At 37.5% G+C, this 21,217-nt stretch overlaps 1 protein-coding gene across 1 annotated transcript in view; it reads left to right on the top strand.

The window, feature by feature from the left end:
- Window positions 1-19,579, top strand: part of sptlc1 (serine palmitoyltransferase, long chain base subunit 1) — a 34,044-nt gene extending 14,465 nt beyond the window's left edge. The window contains exons 10-15 of the mRNA XM_030149930.1: window positions 2,002-2,097; window positions 7,295-7,391; window positions 7,551-7,605; window positions 11,840-11,957; window positions 15,495-15,568; window positions 18,968-19,579. Coding sequence (XP_030005790.1) covers window positions 2,002-2,097; window positions 7,295-7,391; window positions 7,551-7,605; window positions 11,840-11,957; window positions 15,495-15,568; window positions 18,968-19,061 — 534 coding nt within the window. The 3' untranslated portion in view covers window positions 19,062-19,579. The remainder of the gene's footprint in view (window positions 1-2,001; window positions 2,098-7,294; window positions 7,392-7,550; window positions 7,606-11,839; window positions 11,958-15,494; window positions 15,569-18,967) is intronic.
- The last annotated feature ends 1,638 nt before the right edge of the window (window positions 19,580-21,217 follow it).

Genomic DNA, 21,217 nt, shown 5'->3' with positions numbered 1-21,217 from the left:
GCTGCCAGAATGTGACGGATCTGTGAACAGATTTTGTGAAGTGTGACGCCAGCATTTTTAGACTCATCTCACATGCTGGGGCTGAATCAGTGTCTTTACTTTCTTCTTTCTTCAGTTTGTTGGAAGTTGCTACATAAGATAAGATAAAATAAATCTTACTGTGTCCACAGGAAGGTTATTATCATTAACCAAAACTAACGAAATGACGAAAACTAGAATTGAAAAATATTTTCGTTAACTGAAAACAATAAAAACTAGAATTACCCCTAGCCATAAGTCACACGATACAAATGGGAATTCACAGCGCTGGAGGAATTGTAGCTGCCACACTGCACATCATTTCCAAAAATGAACCATTATTGGAAAGAAATACACAAAGCCATAGAACTCATTCTTAATACCTACTTACCTTTTGATTTCAAAACCATGTATTTGGGATACATTTCTCCAGAGGTCAAAAACATAAACAGATACTTATTCAGCATATTACCAGCTGCAGGAAAAAAGGCAATAACTAAACGACGGATGACACAAGAAGAACCAACAATAAATAATTGGATAGACATAACCATGGGAATTTATAGGATGGAACGAATAACCTTCACTGTAAATTTGAAGATGGATTTTTTTATACAACACTGGGAGGGATGGGTGAGATGTGTAAGGCCTCAGAGATCTGAATGCATGAATATGAACCCAAAATCCTCTGGAGGAAATATGTTTTTGTGTTTTTATTTATCTTTATTTATACATTGATTCTTTACTTTGAGATCCTGTATGCCAGGACCATGAAGAGCTGCTGTAAATGTTTTTGTTTTGTTTTTTTACACCTACTCTCTGGATCTGTAGAGTTTGTGTATTTGTTTGTTTTTTCAATGTGTGAAAAAAAATCTGAATTCTTTCAATAAAAAGAGAATTTAAAAAAGAAAAACAAAAAACTAGAATTAAAAGAAAAAAATGATAACTAACTGAAACTGTATCGTGTGATTACAAAACTAACTAAAACGTATAAAAATTATGGATAAAATTCCCTTCGTTTTCATCTTTGTCAATGTCAGATTGATACAAAATTGATTTATTTCGCTCGAGCAATTTTAGCTAGCAGCGCCATACAACACAGTCCGTTATTTGTTGTTTAGAGTCGTCTTCTCGTCTCCACTCTACCTGGAAACATGGAGACTAAAGTTGGGAGAAAACAGCAGAGTCCTGTCTGGGATTTATTTGAATACGACGGTAAGAAAGATAAAATATATGAAAAAACTAAAACTAAGCATTTGGAACAAAAAACGAAAACTAATAAAAACTAGCAAACCTGCTCTAAAAAGTATTTAAAACTAACTGAATTAGAGAAAAAAAAGTCAAAACAAAATAAAACTTAACTACAGTGAAAAATCCAAAACTATTTGAACCTTGGTCCACGGTACAACAAAATTGGAGTACTGCCCCACATGCTGCAGGGGAGAGGGCACACCTGCAATAAAAAAAAAAAAACCACACACACAACCATAAAAACAGTACAAATATACACAGGATAAAATCTATAATAAACTGTATATGTGCAAAATAAATTATTTAAAAAAAGCGTATAAAAGATTATCACTGTCAAAAGAAAAGTAGATCATTGGTTTTAAAATCCAGCCTTGGAACACATGAGGATAATGGACCTTAAAGATGCATGTCAAAACCCTATTGACAATGTAAGAAATGTTTTAATGATGATATGATATGGAAAAATGATGAATAAAGTTGTAAACTAGAAGAGCACTCGGAAAGCGCAGACCTCCGCCAAGGCAGATCAGTCCCCCCCACCCACCCACCGATTACCACCAAAATTTAATCATTTGTTCCTTGTGCCAGTATCAACATTTCCTGAAATTTTCATGAAAATCCGGAGGTAACAAAACCAAACAAACAAAAAAAAACCTTATTGACACATGAGTTGTGAAAACGGTTTCCTTTTGGCCTCATTTGTTGTGTCTCTTTGATTTCTCCTCCACAAAGATCGATGACATCGACCTGATAAGTGCCAACATGGAGAACGCCGTGGCCTCCATCGGAGGATTCTGCTGCGGCCGCTCCTTCGTCATCGACCACCAGGTAACTGTCACAGTTTAATGACGGGTCGTTGTCGCTTGTTGGATCTTTTTATTTTAACAGCAGAAAGTTGTTGGTCATCCAATCTTTAATATCTTTAATGCACTCCTGTAGTTTGGCCAGCTGATTGGCTTCATCAGGTTTAATGGATAAATATAACTGGGTATCATCAGCGTAGCAATGAAAGTTGATGGAATGTTTTCTTATTAAGTTACCTAAAGGAAGCATGTATAGGATAAACAGTAGTGGTCCAAGAAACGAGCCTTGAGGTACTCCATAACTAACTGTAGTGCACAGAGAGGATTCATTATTAGTGTTAACAAAGTGAGAACGATCTGTTAGATTGGATTTGAACCACATTAATGCCGATCCTTTGATGCCAATTGATTTAATCAGGTCAGACTTCTGCTGTCGGACTGGGTCGTATTAATAGGACTCTGAACTGGTTGATACGGTCCTTTTTCTTATTTGGAGCAAACCTTCACCGTCTGGTGTTCAGAACCTTTTGGAAGGATTGAACCAGGTCTGAGCTGAGCTGAACGAGTCAGAAATAGTTTGTAACAGCTGCAGCCCATATTACACATGCAGTCGTTTCCTCATTCTGAGACACTTAGTAGGTTTGCATGGATCAGCAATCAGGCAAGTCCAGTCCCATGTCCCTTTAAATTCAAAGGTTCGGAGCTTCTTTCTCTTCGCTGTTTCTGGCGACCAAAACCATCTACTGATCTGCACTGTTTAATACCCGTTGATCTGTTAATCCTATCAACACATGTAAAGAATTGGTGTGAAACACAGTTTGTCATCTTTTCATGTTCATCAGATATGACCCATTTGGACGTTCAGAGGCTCCGCAGTGAACTACAGACTTTACTCTTTACCAAAGAAAATATCTGTTCTGCAATACAGGGTGGGGAAGCAAAATGTACAATATTTTGAGGCAGGGATTGAAAGACAGTGTATGACCAATTAGTTTATTGAAAGTCATGAGAATTTATTTGCCACAAGAAAATGTCCATAATAGAAAATGTTTTTATTCTATGTGTCCTCCTTCTTTCTCAATAACTGCCTTCACACGCTTCCTGAAACTTGCGCAAGTGTTCCTCAAATACTCGGGTGACAACTTCTCCCATTCTTCTTTAATAGTATCTTCCAGACTTTCTGGTAATACTTTTGCTCATAGTCATTCTCTTCTTTCCATTATAAACAGTCTTTATGGACACTCCAACTATTTTTGAAATCTCCTTTGGTGTGACGAGTGCATTCAGCAAATCACACACTCTTTGACGTTTGTTTTCCTGATTACTCATATGGGCAAAAGTTTCTGAAAAGGTATGGATAATAGTGTTAGGTATGATTATGACATCAATATATGTTTGGTTTCAAAACAACTGACGTAGTGCCTGCTGAGAAAAAACAACTAAATGTTCATTGTACATTTTGCTTCCCCACCCTGTATATCCCGATATTTCACTTCATGATACTGTATTGATATTAAAAAGTACTGTATCAGTATTTTTTGTATTTATTCTAATGCAGACATGGTGGAAGTTCATTTTTGGTTTTCTTTTTTGTTTATATTTTTTGGGAATCCTGCAAGCTCCTTTATTTATGTATCCATATGGGTAATTAGCTCTGTTGTTTGTATGCTAAAAAGTATTGTAATATTTGCAGGTTATGCATGTGTTTCTGGTGTAATTCAGTTTTTTCCAGGAAACAATCTCTTAAAAAAAACAAAACAAAACAAATAAAACTAGAAAAGCTCTCGGAGAGCGCAGACATGCCCCCCCCCCCCCCCCCCCCAATCACCACCAAAATTTAATCATTTGTTCCTTGTGCCAGTATCAACATTTCCTGAAAATTTCATCCAAATCTGTCCATAACTTTTGAGTTATCTTGCACACAGACAGACAAACAAACAAACAATCCAACGCCAGCAAAAACATAACCTCCTTGGCGGAGGTAAAAATCAGCATTGTGATATATATATATATATATTGTGACCCTAGTATTGTGATTTGTATCATATCGCCAGATTCTTGCCAATACACAGCCTTACACGTGAGCGGGGGCTGTTGCTAAATGTGCCCCTGCTGGTGGCCGCAGGGGGGGTTAAACTGCTCTCACTTGTAGGGCTGTGTATTGGCAAGAATGTGGCAATACGATACAAATCACAATACTAAGACCACAATACGATATATCGTGATATATCACGATACTGTTAACAAGGCAGTATTTTTTGGTTTCTTTTGTTTCTTCTTCTAAGAGATTATTTCCTGGAAAAAATGAATTATATATGAAATATGCACAAATACTAAACACGTTTTTGTTTGTTCAGAACACGATTTAACACTATATCACAAAACTTTCCTCTGTAAAAACTAACATTTTTCACAGATAAATAAAAATAAAATTACAAGCACAAAACACTCACAAATAAAAAATAAAATTATGTTTTACAGACATTACAGTTTCAGATTCTGCTTAAATGTTCATATTTTATTAGTTGTGAAATGAATGCATAGTGTTCAGTCCCTGAATCATCCAACATCAGAACATTATTTTTGTGAAATCCCAACAAAGGAACAAACATCTGCCTCTTTCAGACAGTTAAAAGTGCTTTTAGGATGATTGAAATAACCATTATTTAACAAAACAGTGTTATCAGTTTAAAACAAAGCACATACATGATCTGCAGTATCACAATACTAGTTTTTTAGTACAAACAACAGAGTAAAATACCCATGTGAATATAGAAATAAAAGAGTAAAATACCCACGTGAATATAGAAATAAAAGAGTAAAATACCCACATGAATGTAGAAATAAAAGAGTAAAATACCCACATGAATATAGAAATAAAAGAGTAAAATACCCACGTGAATATAGAAATAAAAGAGTAAAATACCCACATGAATATAGAAATAAAAGAGTAAAATACCCACATGAATATAGAAATAAAAGAGTAAAATACCCACGTGAATATAGAAATAAGAGTAAAATACCCACGTGAATATAGAAATAAAAGAGTAAAATACCCACGTGAATATAGAAATAAAAGAGTAAAATACCCACGTGAATATAGAAATAAAAGAGTAAAATACCCACGTGAATATAGAAATAAAAGAGTAAAATACCCACATGAATATAGAAATAAAAGAGTAAAATACCCACATGAATATAGAAATAAGAGTAAAATACCCACGTGAATATAGAAATAAGAGTAAAATACCCACGTGAATATAGAAATAAAAGAGTAAAATACCCCCGTGAATATAGAAATAAAAGAGTAAAATACCCAAGTGAATATAGAAATAAAAGAGTAAAATACCCACGTGAATATAGAAATAAGAGTAAAATACCCACGTGAATATAGAGATAAAAGAGTAAAATACCCACGTGAATATAGAGATAAAAGAGTAAAATACCCACGTGAATATAGAAATAAGAGTAAAATACCCATGTGAATGTAGAAATAAAAGAGTAAAATACCCACATGAATGTAGAAATAAAAGAGTAAAATACCCACATGAATATAGAAATAAAAGAGTAAAATACCCACATGAATATAGAAATAAAAGAGTAAAATACCCACGTGAATATAGAAATAAAAGAGTAAAATACCCACATGAATATAGAAATAAAAGAGTAAAATACCCACATGAATATAGAAATAAGAGTAAAATACCCACGTGAATATAGAAATAAAAGAGTAAAATACCCACATGAATATAGAAATAAAAGAGTAAAATACCCACATGAATATAGAAATAAAAGAGTAAAATACCCACGTGAATATAGAAATAAAAGAGTAAAATACCCACGTGAATATAGAAATAAAAGAGTAAAATACCCACGTGAACATAGAAATAAAAGAGTAAAATACCCACGTGAATATAGAAATAAAAGAGTAAAATACCCACGTGAATATAGAAATAAAAGAGTAAAATACCCACGTGAATGTAGAAATAAAAGAGTAAAATACCCACGTGAATATAGAAATAAAAGAGTAAAATACCCACATGAATATAGAAATAAAAGAGTAAAATACCCACATGAATATAGAAATAAAAGAGTAAAATACCCACGTGAATATAGAAATAAAAGAGTAAAATACCCACGTGAATATAGAAATAAAAGAGTAAAATACCCACATGAATATAGAAATAAAAGAGTAAAATACCCACGTGAATATAGAAATAAAAGAGTAAAATACCCACGTGAATGTAGAAATAAAAGAGTAAAATACCCACGTGAATGTAGAAATAAAAGAGTAAAATACCCACATGAATATAGAAATAAAAGAGTAAAATACCCACGTGAATATAGAAATAAAAGAGTAAAATACCCACATGAATATAGAAATAAAAGAGTAAAATACCCACGTGAATATAGAAATAAAAGAGTAAAATACCCACGTGAATATAGAAATAAAAGAGTAAAATACCCACGTGAATATAGAAATAAAAGAGTAAAATACCCACGTGAATATAGAAATAAAAGAGTAAAATACCCACGTGAATATAGAAATAAAAGAGTAAAATACCCACGTGAATATAGAAATAAGAGTAAAATACCCCCGTGAATATAGAAATAAAAGAGTAAAATACCCACGTGAATATAGAAATAAAAGAGTAAAATACCCACATGAATGTAGAAATAAAAGAGTAAAATACCCACATGAATGTAGAAATAAAAGAGTAAAATACCCACATGAATATAGAAATAAAAGAGTAAAATACCCACATGAATATAGAAATAAGAGTAAAATACCCACGTGAATATAGAAATAAAAGAGTAAAATACCCACGTGAATATAGAAATAAAAGAGTAAAATACCCACGTGAATATAGAAATAAAAGAGTAAAATACCCACGTGAATATAGAAATAAAAGAGTAAAATACCCACGTGAATATAGAAATAAAAGAGTAACATACCCACGTGAATATAGAAATAAAAGAGCTGACAGGACCTCCCCCCCAAACCAAAACAAAACAAAACAACAAAAAAAAAAAGAACCTCCACCATATCTCCATTTGAATAAATACCTAAAAATATCGACACAGTACTTTTTAATATCAATACAGGATCATGACATGAAATATCACGATATATTGCAGAAGCGATATTTTCTTGCACCTCTCGTCACTTGTGATATTGTTTTGATGTGATTGTTAAAGTCTTTCCTTCCTGTGTTTGCCAGCGACTGTCCGGTCAGGGCTACTGTTTCTCGGCCTCGCTGCCTCCCATGTTGGCCGCCGCCGCCATCGAGGCCCTGAACATCATGGAGGAGGATCCAGGTACAAAGTGCTGTTCAGTACATTCTAATCTGTGGTGTTTATCCTGGACTGTGCAAAGGTCTTTGTCAGAGACGGGCCTTTTCTGTGTCTGCTCCATTTATATTTTATTGTATTTAAAGACAAAAAATAAGCAACGTATTCATTCATTTTCATCTGCAGATATTTTCACCGTCCTCCGGGGAAAGTGTAAACAGGTTTACAAGGCGTTACAGGGGTAAGTTCATCTCATTAAACTGTCTGAAGTCAGAAGTAACCTCTGTTCATAGGAAACTGGATCTTAAAGTTACACCCGAAAACAGACAAATGGGAATGTGGAATCGTCACAAAAGTCAAGATCAGCCACACTTCAAGCTATTTATTCATGCTGTTGTCTTGAGATTAGAAGTTAATTATCTCATTATGTAATATAACAAAACTTATCGTTGCTGTCGAGGGGAAACCTCTTATGTTCAAAACGGTTATTTTTCAGGAAACTGGAAATTCGATGTATATTCTAAATAAATGTATGTAGTCACAAGCCGTTTTCATTAGTTGAATATTTCTAAAAGCATCAGGCCAGTGTGAGGACTGACCAACAGAATTGTTTAATGACAAAAAAAAAAAACGACCAAAAATGGACTTACTAGGTTTCCACATGACAGTGACGTTATTTTGTCCTGATAATGGACAGATTTCTTTTAGTAATATGATGTCAAGAGAAAACAACTTGTTTTCTTGAGATCACAGGAGATGAATCAGTTAAAAATCACAATCCTTTTACTAACACAAAACAAGATATTCAGACTTCAGATTTAGACGATCTACAAAAAATAAGACCAGTGGCCCTGTACCTTAGCGGCCAAATTCAAAGCTTTGGGAAATGTATCCAGATGTCATTTATTCTCACCCAGTTCTGTGTATTTATTCTATTACAGAAATAGTCCATGTTTTGCTTATATTCCAATCAGATCTGTAAAAAATTAAAATTCACACTTGATATCATTGATACTGATTTATTGGACCAATCCACTTCCTATCTGTTATAATGGGAAAATTATTGAAAGTGGCACCAAATCCAGAATCAGATCTGGATCGAAATAATTTCAGTCCCTTGTGTTGACATCATCATACAGAAGCTGTATACCAAGTTTGAAGTCAATCAGAACTGGAGTTTGGGAGAAAAAGACGATTAAATTTTTTCCCCATAAGAACCCATGTTAAATTTTGCGTCAGTTCCAGATCCAGAAGAAGATCCTGATCAGCATGTGGACATTATGTTTGGGTCATCTCCCCATCAGGGCTGGACTGGAGACATTTACACTGGAGATCATTTATATTTACTGAGTTATTGCATCCATCCACTTCCTATCTCTTATAATGGGGACATTTTTCAAAGTGGCACCAAATCCAGACTCAGATCCGGATCCAAATAATTTCACTAACTGATGTTGACATCATCATACAGAAGCTGTATACCAAGTTTGAAGTCAATAGGAATTGTAGTTTGGGAGAAGAAGACGATTGAAAGTTTTGTAACGGACGATGACGACACATGACGACAGTAGCTTACGGCCAGTCGGCTGGTAAGCTAATAAGGTAAAAATGGGAAAAAAAAAAAAAAAAAAAAAAAAAAGTCACTTTATCACTTTCACATACATAGGAATCATGTGTATTTTCCTCAGTGGTTTTACTTTACTGTGTATTTTAGGGTCAGAACTGGGTGGAATAACAGACAAAGACCCTGACCTGGCCCATCAGTGTCCATGCATGTCTGGTCTGGTTCAGAATGAACTCGGTTTCTGTTGAGACCAAATTACTGGACGGTAACAGAGGTGGGATCAGACCACACACTGTATTATTCCTTTAATCGTCACAGTTAAAACCTAGGCACATTCTAATGATGATGTACGTGTTTTGGCTGCATCATTATTAATATGAGGTGACAGTGAAAATGTCCCCTGAAATGTGACACTCAGCAGCTCCGCCTCTTTAACCTGCTCTATATTTAAAGGTGCGGGAGACTTTCGTGACCAATTTTTCCTCAGATCTGTCCATCCTCAGTCATGTCCTCAGGATCATGAATCTGTTCGTCAGTCTGTCATTCCTCAGCTGAATCTCTTCCTCATGGTGAACAGTTTCTTAGTTCCATCCACCACAAACAAACCATGTGTTTGCGAACAGAGCCGGGAGGGAACTGGGCATCTGTGGAATTTTGTCATGAAGTGCATTGTGGGAAAGGGAGGTTCATGCAGCCGCCTGACAGCAGCAGCTGGAACAGATGCGACGTGGAAACGGCAGGAGCTCCCTCCCCTCTATGCATATTCCTCCAGCCTTATCTACGTTTGTTTGTTTCATCCATATAATATCATATAGTTGTACTGCCGCTGCTGCTGCCAGGCGGCTGCACGAACCTCCCTTTCCCACAATGCATGTCGTGACAAAATTCCTCAGATGCCCAGTTCCCTCCCGGTTCTGTTCGTAAACACATGGTTTGTTTGTGGTGGATGGAACTAAGAAACTGTTCACCACGAGGAAGAGATTCAGGTGAGTAGTGACAGACGAACAGATTCACGATACTGAGGATATGACTGAGGTTTGACAGATTTGAGGAAAAATTGGTCACGAAAGTCTCCCGCACCTTTAATCTGTGCAAAATGACACACAGCTCTTTATCTGAAGCCTAGAGCGGATACTAGAGCAGAGTATCTGCTTCAGCCCAGCGCCATCTGTGCAGCCTGGTTTCTTGTGTGATAACAAAGTTGAATTTGTGGCGATAACAAAATGAATAAACCCATTATCAGGAGAAAATGAGCTTTGTTATCTCAAGATAAACAAAATAATTAAACTGTGATCTCGATAACAGCATAAAACAATAATTGCAAACTGTTCTTGGCTTCGGTAAGTTCCCTCTATCACTGCTAAACTTATTTTATATTTATTTTATCACCATTAAAAGTTGTATTTGCCCTCATGTCATAAATATTTTTAGTTGTTCTTGTTTATAATACAAAATAAAGGGTATGTGCATGAGTTCAGCGCTTAAATACTTCCTTAAATCCTGTAACTTGAGGAGAAAAGAGCCCAGATGTAACACGTTAACTCTCAGTATGAATCCCTCACATGTGAATAATGATCCACAGGAAGCTTGTTTTCGACAGGAAGCGGCGTCTGCGTCAGATGTTTACATCAGATCCAGTCGATGTTGTGTAATGGACCCACAAAAGCAGTGGTTCCCAAATGTTTTCAGCATGAAACTTATAAGAGAAATATACAGTTTCCTTGATACCCAAAACTTACCCTGACTTTTCAGTATAAACTACTCTAACATCTTTTTTACTGAAAATTAATCCACAAATCAGAGCATTATATGTCTATTAAAACATAAAATATAAGATCTGTGCAAGTGAAGACCAAACTTCATGTTAATTTAATGTGGACTTGTAACCTTAAGCGCTTCACAATAAGCAGTGAATCAAGAAAATGAGTAAAAATAAACAAATAAGCAAGATAAGAAAGAAAACTGAACTAAATGATCAAGAAAATGGAAAAAAAACAACAAAATAACAAAGATAATTAGCATAAATTAACATAATATGCCAGAAAATGAATAAAATAAGCAAGAAAATTAAGAAAATTTACTAAAATGATTAAGACAATGAAAAAATAACCCAAAAATTGTAAAAATGAACATAATGTCCAAGGAAATGAACAAAATAAGCAAGAAAATTAGGAACATTTCATAAAATGATCAAGACAATGGAAAAAAATAGAAAAAAATAGAAAAAAATTTGGAAAAAAAATTACATAATGTGCAAGAAAATGAACAAAATAAGTAAAACTGAACAAAATGGTTACGAAATTAGAGACAACAAAACAGTAATTTGCATAATTTGCAAGAAAATGATTTTTAAAAAAGGCTAAAATCAATGAGAAAGTGAACAAATGAGCAAGATAATAAAAAACTGAACAAAATGATCAAGAAATTGGAAAAAGAAGAACAAAATAAGTGAGATAATTAGCATAAATGAACATAATATGCCAGAAAATGAATACAATAAGCAAGAAAATTAAGAACATTTCATAAAATGATCAAGACAATGGAAAAAAATAACCAAAGAATTTTAGAAAATTTGAAAAAAATGTAGGAAATGTGCAAGAAAATGAGCAGAATAAGTAGAACTGAACAGAATGATTAAGAAATTGGGAAAAAAAATAATTGAGAAAATTTGCAGAAATGAACAAAATATACGAGGCTAAAATAAATGAGAAAATGAACAAATGAGCAAGTAAATCATCAAACATGAGCAAAATAATCAAGTAAATGAAGAAAAGTGTATGAAGCAGTACAGGTTTTGTCAACTGCAACCCATTTGACGGACATTTATGTAGAGACCAGAGAGTGGGCGGGTTTGGGGAAGGCGGGGCTTAAAGCGTCAGTCCTGTCAGTGCTTGGATTTGATTGGTTCCAGAACTCCTGGTCTGCGGCTGGTGGGAGTACCGTTCGCTCCAGCGCTTCACCTACAGCTGGACAGAAGCTCTGGATCCAGAGACTCCGACATGCAGCTGCTCCGGAACATCGTAGATTACGTAAGTTCTGCCCGGTCCGTCCGTGTACACCACACACAGGACATTTATTTACAGCCTCAGACCTCGCTCTGATAAGGTCACTGTTATTAACCCTTAGTGGTCTGAGCCGATTCTGTCCGTTTTTCAGTCCTTTAGATTTGGCCTTTATATACTATAGAAACAAATGTTTGGGATCTGTTTTTTCAGCACAACTTCATCTATCTCATCTACCTACTATTTTTTCACTTTAACCAACTAAATCAACACAAAAGGACAAAAAACACACAACACGTTGAAAAATTGGAAAAAATTCTATAATTTATTGCATTAACGAACCTTTTCGAAGACTTTAAACGTGAATATTGGTTCCAGATATTAGGTATAGAAAATTAAAATTGTAATAAATTAAAACTATACTGAAATATTTGATATAAAAGCAGATCTTTGCCCCCCCCCCAACCTTGGTCCTCCCAGTTTCCTCATCCGGTTCAGGTGGGGGTCATCCTCACCCTTACCTGTAATGCTGATCAAGGTTATTATCGTTAATGAAAACTAACGAAATGACGAAAACTACAATTGTAAAAACAGTTTCATTAACTGAAATAAAAAAAAAACCTATAATTTAAAAGAAAAAAACGATAACTAACTGAAACTGTATTGTGTGTTTACAAAACTAACTAAAACATATAAAAATTATGGATAAATTTCCCTTAGTTTTCGTCTTTGTCAATGTCGGATTGATACAAAAGCGATTTATTTCGCTCTAGCAATTTTAGCTAGCAGCATCATACGGTACTTCACGGTCCGTCACTTCTCGTCTCTTGTGGTTTCCAGTCGTCTTCTGGTCCCCACTCTACCTGGAAACATGGAGACTAAAGTTGGGAGAAAGCAGCAGAGTCCTGTCTGGGATTTATTTGAATACGACGACAGAGAAGAAGAGAAAAGAGACCACTGAACTAAAATTAAAACTAAAACTAAGCATTTAGAAAATAACAAAAAGTAATAAAAACTTTCAAACCTGCTCTAAAAACTAATTCAAACTGAATTAGAGAAAAAAAAGTCAAAACTAAATAAAACTAAACTAGAATGAAAAATCCAAAACTATTAGAACCTTGATGCTAATGCAGTCTGTGGAGTAGAATCTGCAGATTCAGCCAGTTTTTTCCATTTTGAAATAGGACAAAAAATTACGTAGATATGGTCAGAAATATAACACCCCCACACACACACACAGACACCTCATTTTCATATTTTTATTTACGTTTGTTTGCTCTGGATTCAAACCGTCATCTCTCTGGTTGTATTTGTTCTATCAACATCAAATAAAAAGTGTCAGAGTGTTTCACGTCCACACTTTTGAATGCAGTTATCCCAGTGGTCTACATGACTGACTTCTGACGCTACGACGTGTTGAAAATGTCATGTGATTCATTAAAGGGGCTGTGACCGTGGACCCCTAAGGGTTAAAGCTGCAGTATGTAGGATTGTGGCCAAAACTGGTACTGCAGTTACATTCAAAATACTGTAGAACGTGGTATCCTCTCCTCCTCCCCCCAGGCTACGGGTTGCCAGATCCCGCATGAGCATCTACTACTAGCGTTTCCTCTAATCCTTGCCACCACACCATAAATTTCATACAAAAAAATCATCACCAGACTTACTCTACATAAGTCTAATATATAACAGGCCAGAACAAACGTCCTGCACACTCAAATGAAAATTTGCGAAGATTCAGGAGCTCTACCCCCCCCACCACCACCACCACCGAACCACGGACGCCGAACTACCGAAACCCCCACCACCACCACCGAACCACGGACACCGGACTACCGAGCCCCCCCCCGACCGAACCACGGACGCCGAACTACCGAACCCCCCCCACACACACACACACACTTTCCGGACTACTGATCCCCCCCCCCACACACACTGAACCACAGACGCCGAACTACCAACCGAACCCCCCGACCGAACCACGGACACCGAGCTACCGACCCCCCCGACCGAACCACGATTACACACCGCTAAATGAACAGGTCACTTCCACAGAAAACACTGAACTACAAGGAGCTACCATGGCAAGAGACAAGTCCTACACCGGTACCTGGTCTGTTCACCAGTCCTACACCGGTACCTGGTCTGTTCACCAGTCCTACACCAGTACCTGGTCTGTTCACCAGTCCTACACCGGTACCCGGTCTGTTCACCAGTCCTACACCGGTACCTGGTCTGTTCACCAGTCCTACACCAGTACCTGGTCTGTTCACCAGTCCTACACCGGTATCCGGTCTGTTCACCAGTCCTACACCAGTACCTGGTCTGTTCACCAGTCCTACACCGGTATCCGGTCTGTTCACCAGTCCTACACCGGTACCTGGTCTGTTCACCAGTCCTACACCGGTACCTGGTCTGTTCACCAGTCCTACACCAGTACCTGGTCTGTTCACCAGTCCTACACCGGTACCTGGTCTGTTCACCAGTCCTACACCGGTACCTGGTCTGTTCACCAGTCCTACACCGGTACCTGGTCTGTTCACCAGTCCTACACCAGTACCTGGTCTGTTCACCAGTCCTACACCGGTACCTGGTCTGTTCACCAGTCCTACACCGGTACCTGGTCTGTTCACCAGTCCTACACCGGTACCTGGTCTGTTCACCAGTCCTACACCGGTACCCGGTCTGTTCACCAGTCCTACACCGGTACCCGGTCTGTTCACCAGTCCTACACCGGTACCTGGTCTGTTCACCAGTCCCGGACCGGCAGTCTCTTCACCGGGGCCAGGAGAAGAGACTGCTGCCCGGCCCCGGAAGAAGGGACCGGGTGAAGAGGCCGCGACCCCGGCTCTGAGTGGCTCTTACCGGTGGTCAGACTAAGGCAGGGCCGGCATCGGTCTTCAAATCCTTCTCCTCTTTCAGCCGTCTCCATGTTTCTGAATCATCTCCTATACATCTCTTTGTTTTATTTCTCACTTTGTCACGATGTATTTGGGAATAACAAGAGTCCTTTTAGGTTTAATAACGTCAGACATTTGTGATCAGAAATGTTCCAGCTGCAGCCCACGGGGATCTGGCAACCTGGAGCTGAAAGGCTTCTGACTCTGTGATTAGCAGACAGGTGATGGGCGGGGCATCAGACCAAAACACACAATGTCAACATAAACATCATTTCAGGGCTGACACTGAGCTGTTCAAATGCACATATTCTGGCTGGACTACTACTGTCAGTGAGATCAGTATTTGAAATGAACGTGATTCCTTAATGTCTGGTGACAGTCAAGGCAATTTTACAATTACTTAGAACATAATTCCTACATACTGCAGCTTTAAAGAAGACAGAAGGAGACATTAAACGCATCATATCTGATAGATCTGAAAAACATCAACTAAAATGATCATCTGATGTTTAAAGACTTGCTTTATTCAGGTGTGAGATGCGTCCTGTCAGTCTCACTAGTTCTACTGCACCATAAGCAAAGGCAGGTCACATGACTGGAATCAGACTGAAGTCATTATATTTAGGATGTGAGAGTGACTTCAGCGTCCGTGTTTGTGTTTCAGTGTATGCAGAGACAGGTGGCCTTGACCCTCGCTCGGTATTTGGAAAAAGAGGAGCGCTTCCTCCCCCCTCCCAGGTACGTCAACGTCGGAGGAAACCACGCCTCCTGGGTCGTATTAAAAAAGTACATGTGGAATTGTGTCAACACATGAGGAGTTATGGAAGAACTCTGAAGTGTTTTTAAATTCTCTGTTTATTTGGAAAAGCGTTCCAGGCAGGTTTTTGAGCCCGTAAGACTTCAAGCCACGACTCACAACTTTGTAACGTTCCAGGCAAGTCACACCAAACTGCCTGAGCGCAAGGAATTGTGGGAGTTAGATGTAAACAAACCAGCATGGCGGCCCGTACAGGGCTTATGTTCATTTATAGTCATTTAAATCTCAGAGGTGTTTGCTCTTTGCTTCTTTGAGGGAAACAGGAGGAAAAACAGCGCATAAGGCAAGAGAAGCTGTTCTGCCTTTGATGTTATTTGTATATTTGGTTTCGTATTTGGTTTGAATTTATTCTTGCACTCAATGGACTGAAAACTAGCTAACACTAGAGGAGCTGCTGATTATACAGAACATTTGTGGATAAATAACGTAAGAGCAGGGGTGTAGCCAAAGGTTCCAATCCGACCCATGGGATGAATTAGCAAAGTGTAAAAATTCCACAGTCAAGGCTGTGGAACTCATTGTAGTTGCAGTTCCACATACAGACCAATATGATCTACAGTCAAATAATAACAGCAGAAGAACCGACAAAAAAGAATGACTTCTTGGTTTGATGTGAAAAAAATATTACATTATGTCTATAAATAAAGACAACATCAGAATTGTCTTTGTTTTGGTGCAAAAAACAACATTAAATTATGAAAATCTTTCCATTTCAAAACTCTCCTGTAACAATAAAATGTGACTAACCTGAACAAATGTGACCAACCTGAAATGTCTGTATTAAATTCAGTCCAGTTTGAACTCTTTTCTTCCTGTTCCTCAGTGTTTAGTGTCTTTGGAGATCTGATCCAGAATGCACATGGACTAATGAGAAGTGGAGGAAGAAGACTGTTAAAACTACACTGATTTTTCTTAAGAAATTTCAGTTTTTTCAGGTTATTCACATCTTTTTTGTTTGGATAGTTTATAAAAGTGAGTATTTTCATAATTTAATGGGGTTTTTGCACTAAAATAACGACAAAAATTTGGAGTGGTCATTATTTCTAGGTTATTCTATTATTTTACTGGTTCGACCCGCTGCAGATCAAATCAGGCTGAATGTGGAACCTGGAAGAACAGGATTTGAGACCCCTGCTTTAGAGCAATACCTTGTTTTAATAAAAAATCTGCATAAACAGCTCATCCATGGGGGCTGCCATTGTTTTCATGGGTCTGACTGCCATTCCAGTGCATGGGTTGCCTGGAACGCAGCATAAATGCAGTTACATCAATTTCTGCCAAATTGTTTCCAAGATGCTTTTCCAGTGTTTTTACATATTAGTAACATTTATGTAACATAACTATGGGGGGGGTTATTGTCCCAGTGGTATCTCAAAAGGAAAATAAATAAATAAATGAGAACTGAAATTACATCCAGGTCAAAAAGAAATGATCGATACACTCAAATGAATTCAGGTCGTATCAGTTTTACATTTAGTCCAAATTGTGTAAAACTTTTCTTTTTGGAAAACTTTTCCATGATTTATATCTCATATATAATGTCCAAGTCATTTTAAAGATTTAAACCATAGTTACTGTTCCACCAGTTAATTATTCATGCATATTCCGCTAAATCAGCATTTAATTTTACTAAATTATAAAGCACATGCATGTCAAAATCCCAAATGTCTCCAGTAATAAGAACCAGTCCCCCACCATTATCCAGTTCAACATCCATTGGTATTCATTGTTCTCAGACAAAGCCTTTTAATCTTAGTGACAGTTTGGTCTGCCAGCGCTAACACTGACCATGTGAGTCTGACAATTTACAACTACACAAAAAAAAAAACCATCTGGAAGGATGTGAGTGAAAACTGGAAGTGGAGCATGTTTTAACAGAGATAGAAACTCCAGATTGGACCCTTTGCTGAGCCTGTTTTGGCCTGCTTGGCCCGTTTTGGCCCATTTTGGCCTGTTTTGGCCTGCGGGCCACATGTTGGACACCCTTGATCTAAAGGATTAAGCAGTTCAGAAAATGAATGAATGAGTCGTTTTTTCCCTTTAAATCCTCCTCCATTCTGCCCTGGCCTTGGTGAACACCTTTGTCAGGGTGCTTTTGCAGGTCTTAAAGGTCTTAAAAAGTACAGAATTTTTAAATGCTGTATTCCAGACCTTGAAAAGTCTGGAATTTTGTGTGAAAGTCTTAATGCAGGGTTTCTGCACGTCATTAAAAAGCATTGAAAGTCATTAATAGATTTTGCAAAAATAAAGGCCTTAAATGACATTGAAAAGCATTAAATTTGATGTCCAGAGGCATTAAAAAATGAAATAGACTTGATGGAAAAACAAGCATTGTTATTCACAATTTATTTTATTATATAAACATTTAATAATTTTGATCGGAAGTATAGTGTGATGATTGACAGGCAGAACCTTTTAATTGACTGTTGTTTATGACCGATAAACAAACTCATCAACACCGGATGCTTGTAACGTGCTGTGAGCGTGCTCATGTTGTGGCGAAAGAGCGGAGGGAATATTGGCAAATGTGGGAAAAATGGGAAAATGCAAGTTTCATCAGAAGTGATTGGAGGAGGAACTGTTTAGAACCTGGTTAAAGCCTGTGGACGGGAAACTGTCACAAAACTATATATAAAACTGTATCTGCAGGTGGACATGGGCATTAAATGTGTTAAAAATGGCATAAAAAAGGCCATTAAATTAGATTTGCTGATACCTGCAGAAAACCTGTAATCAAGTATGGAAAAACGCTTCTGTCATAGTTGGATTTCAGAGGATGTTCAAAGGCACATCATCTTGTAACATAAGAAAAACATGAGGAAAGTGTAGAAAAGACTGGATCTGATTTCACTAACTGGTTGGTTCTGGAATGACTGGAGTGCAGGGCTGTCAGACTCATTTCAGTTCAGTTCCACATTCAGACTAATATGATCGATAGTGGGCCGGACCAGTAAAGTAATATAAATTTACATTTACATTTATGCATTTGGCAGACGCTTCTTTGGATAATTTTTTGGGCTGTTCTTTTTTTTCTTATAGTGGATAATTTTTTGGGCTGTTGCACCTCTGGGCCACCGTACTTCCACCTGTCTGTCTCACTTTTGTGCTTCCTGCTAGAGCGCCCCCTGGAGGCTGTTAGCCTGTTAAAATCTATGCTTTAGCCGCACCGTTGTATAAGCCGCAGGGTTCAAAACGAGAAAAAAGTAGCTGCTTATAGTCCGGAAAGTTGGGTACATGTTGTGTTTTTGACCCAGTGAAGCGCCTCCTGCTTTCTTTTGCTGGTTTGTGATGGTTTTGGCTTTGACCCTGTGTGTCCTCAGCATCAGAGTGGTGATCACCATCGAGCAGACGGACGAGGACATCCAGAAGGCCGTGTCCTGTATCCAGGAGGCGGCCTCCGTCCTCCTCCAATGACCACACTGTGTTTCTGCTGAAGCCAGCAGCAGGACTCCATACAGTCGGACGTCACTGTGATGCACATCCTCCCTGACGCTGCCATTCACACACTCCAAACTCTGGACCCTGAACGTCTCGCGAGGATACTTTTTTTTTTTTTGTACCTTTTTTTTATATTCCAGCTTTTTTTTTTTTTTGTCTGAGTCTTAATAACATGTTTGTCAAATTCATGCTGTTAAACTGTTATGAATGTAAAACGTCAACAGCCTCAAGTCACTAATAATTAAATAAATGCAGAGAAATAGACTTGATCTCCACAGACCAAACGCCTTGTTACTTTTTAATGTACTGACCAAAGAGTGGACATGTTTTTCATTTATTTAATGTTTCTGCAGTGTACAGCACATGACATTTACATGTGTTATTTTATTCTACATTGTTCGTTGCCACTGTATTATCAGTCACTTTTCTTTTGTTAGAGGTCACTGCATTTCTGGCCACTTTTATGACATGTAAATATATATGATTGGATTCGATCTCTGTCTCTTTGTTTGTTTGTTTGTTTGTTTATTCATTTATTTATTTGTAAACAGTAGGGCTGTGTATCGGCAAGAATCTGGTGATACGATACAAATCACAATACTAGGATCACGATACGATACATCACGATATATCATGATACTGTTAAAATGGCCGATTTTGTTTTCTTTTTTTTTTAATGATTATTTCCTGGAAGAACTGAATTGGAGCAGAAATCTACACAAATACTAAACACATTTTTATTTGATCCCAACAGGATCTAATGTTCTATCACTAAATGTTCAAACTGGGTTCAAACTGAAATTCTGTTTTACAGACATTCCAGTTTCAGATCCTGTTCAAATGTTCAGATTCTATTAGTTCACAACTAACATCAGAACAGGATTTGAGTTCATTCCCAACAAAGGAACCAACATCTGCCTCTCAGACAGAAAAAAGTGCTTTTTGGATGCTTCAAATAACCAGTATTTAATAAAACAGTGTTCAATAATAATAAATAATATGTAAACAATAAAAAAACCCAAAAATGAGCCTAAACAATATCTGCATTTGAATAAATACCTAAAACTAGAAGCACTCGGAGAGCGCAGACCTCCGCCAAGGCTGATCAGTGCCCCCCCCCCCCCCCCCCCCCCCCCCCGTGGGCCCCCCCACCCCCGATCACCACCAAAATTTAATCATTTCTTCCTCATCCCATTTCCAACAAACCCTGAAAATTTCATCCAAATCTGTCCATAACTTTTTGAGTTATGTTGCACACTAACAGACAGACAAACAAACAAACAAACAAACCCTGGCAAAAACATAACCTCCTTGGCGGAGGTAAATATCAATACAGTACTTTTTAATATCCATACAGTATTGTGAAATGAAATATCGCAATATATTGCAGAACTGATATTTTCTTACAGCCTTATTAAAAAGTTGAACTATTTTCATGTCAACTCCCAAATGAATTATTCTCTACATTTAACCAACAAAAAGTATCTGACAGTTACAACTTAACTGTCTACAGTCCATTACAAACAGAGAAAAGGTGGATGTTTGGGTCTTTTATGGGTTCAGAGTCTTTTTCCGGAAGTTTCTCACAGTACCACATACAATGAAATAAAGTAAAAAAAAAAACAAAAAAAAACACAGATATGAGGAAAGTTAGGATGAAAACTACATTTTTACAGGAGTGAGGTGGAGACAGGTTTTAACGCCAGGTGTGAACAGACACAGTTACAGCGTCATGTGATCAGATCTGTCAGGACACATGTCAGCACCGGCTCGGAAAAGGCCTTCAAAACTACTTCCAACTGGGGGAGGGGGAGGACGGGAACCCCCCGCAAACCACACCGACCCACTCCAAACCACCACACACACAAATGATATCATGTACATAATCCCCTGAACATTAGAGCAACACAAACCCCCGCTTTACTGCAGTTACTAAAACAAGATGAAGTCAGACTTCAGTGATTAAAAGTGCAGTTTGTTCAAAGTCTGAGGAGTTAACGTCCCTCACATGTGAGAAGAGGAACAACCATAAACATCTGATGAGCTCAGAAAAACCAGGCCTGTTTTCAGCTTTATGACAAAGCACTTTCCAGGGAATCCAGGAGGCTTTAAGAGTTTATTTATTTAGAAAA

This window comes from Sphaeramia orbicularis, chromosome 12 (genome assembly GCF_902148855.1).
Source record: "Sphaeramia orbicularis chromosome 12, fSphaOr1.1, whole genome shotgun sequence".
NCBI lineage: Eukaryota > Metazoa > Chordata > Actinopteri > Kurtiformes > Apogonidae > Sphaeramia > Sphaeramia orbicularis.
The sequence above is the reverse complement of the archived record's forward strand: the minus strand, read 5'-3'. Positions and strand labels throughout refer to the sequence as shown.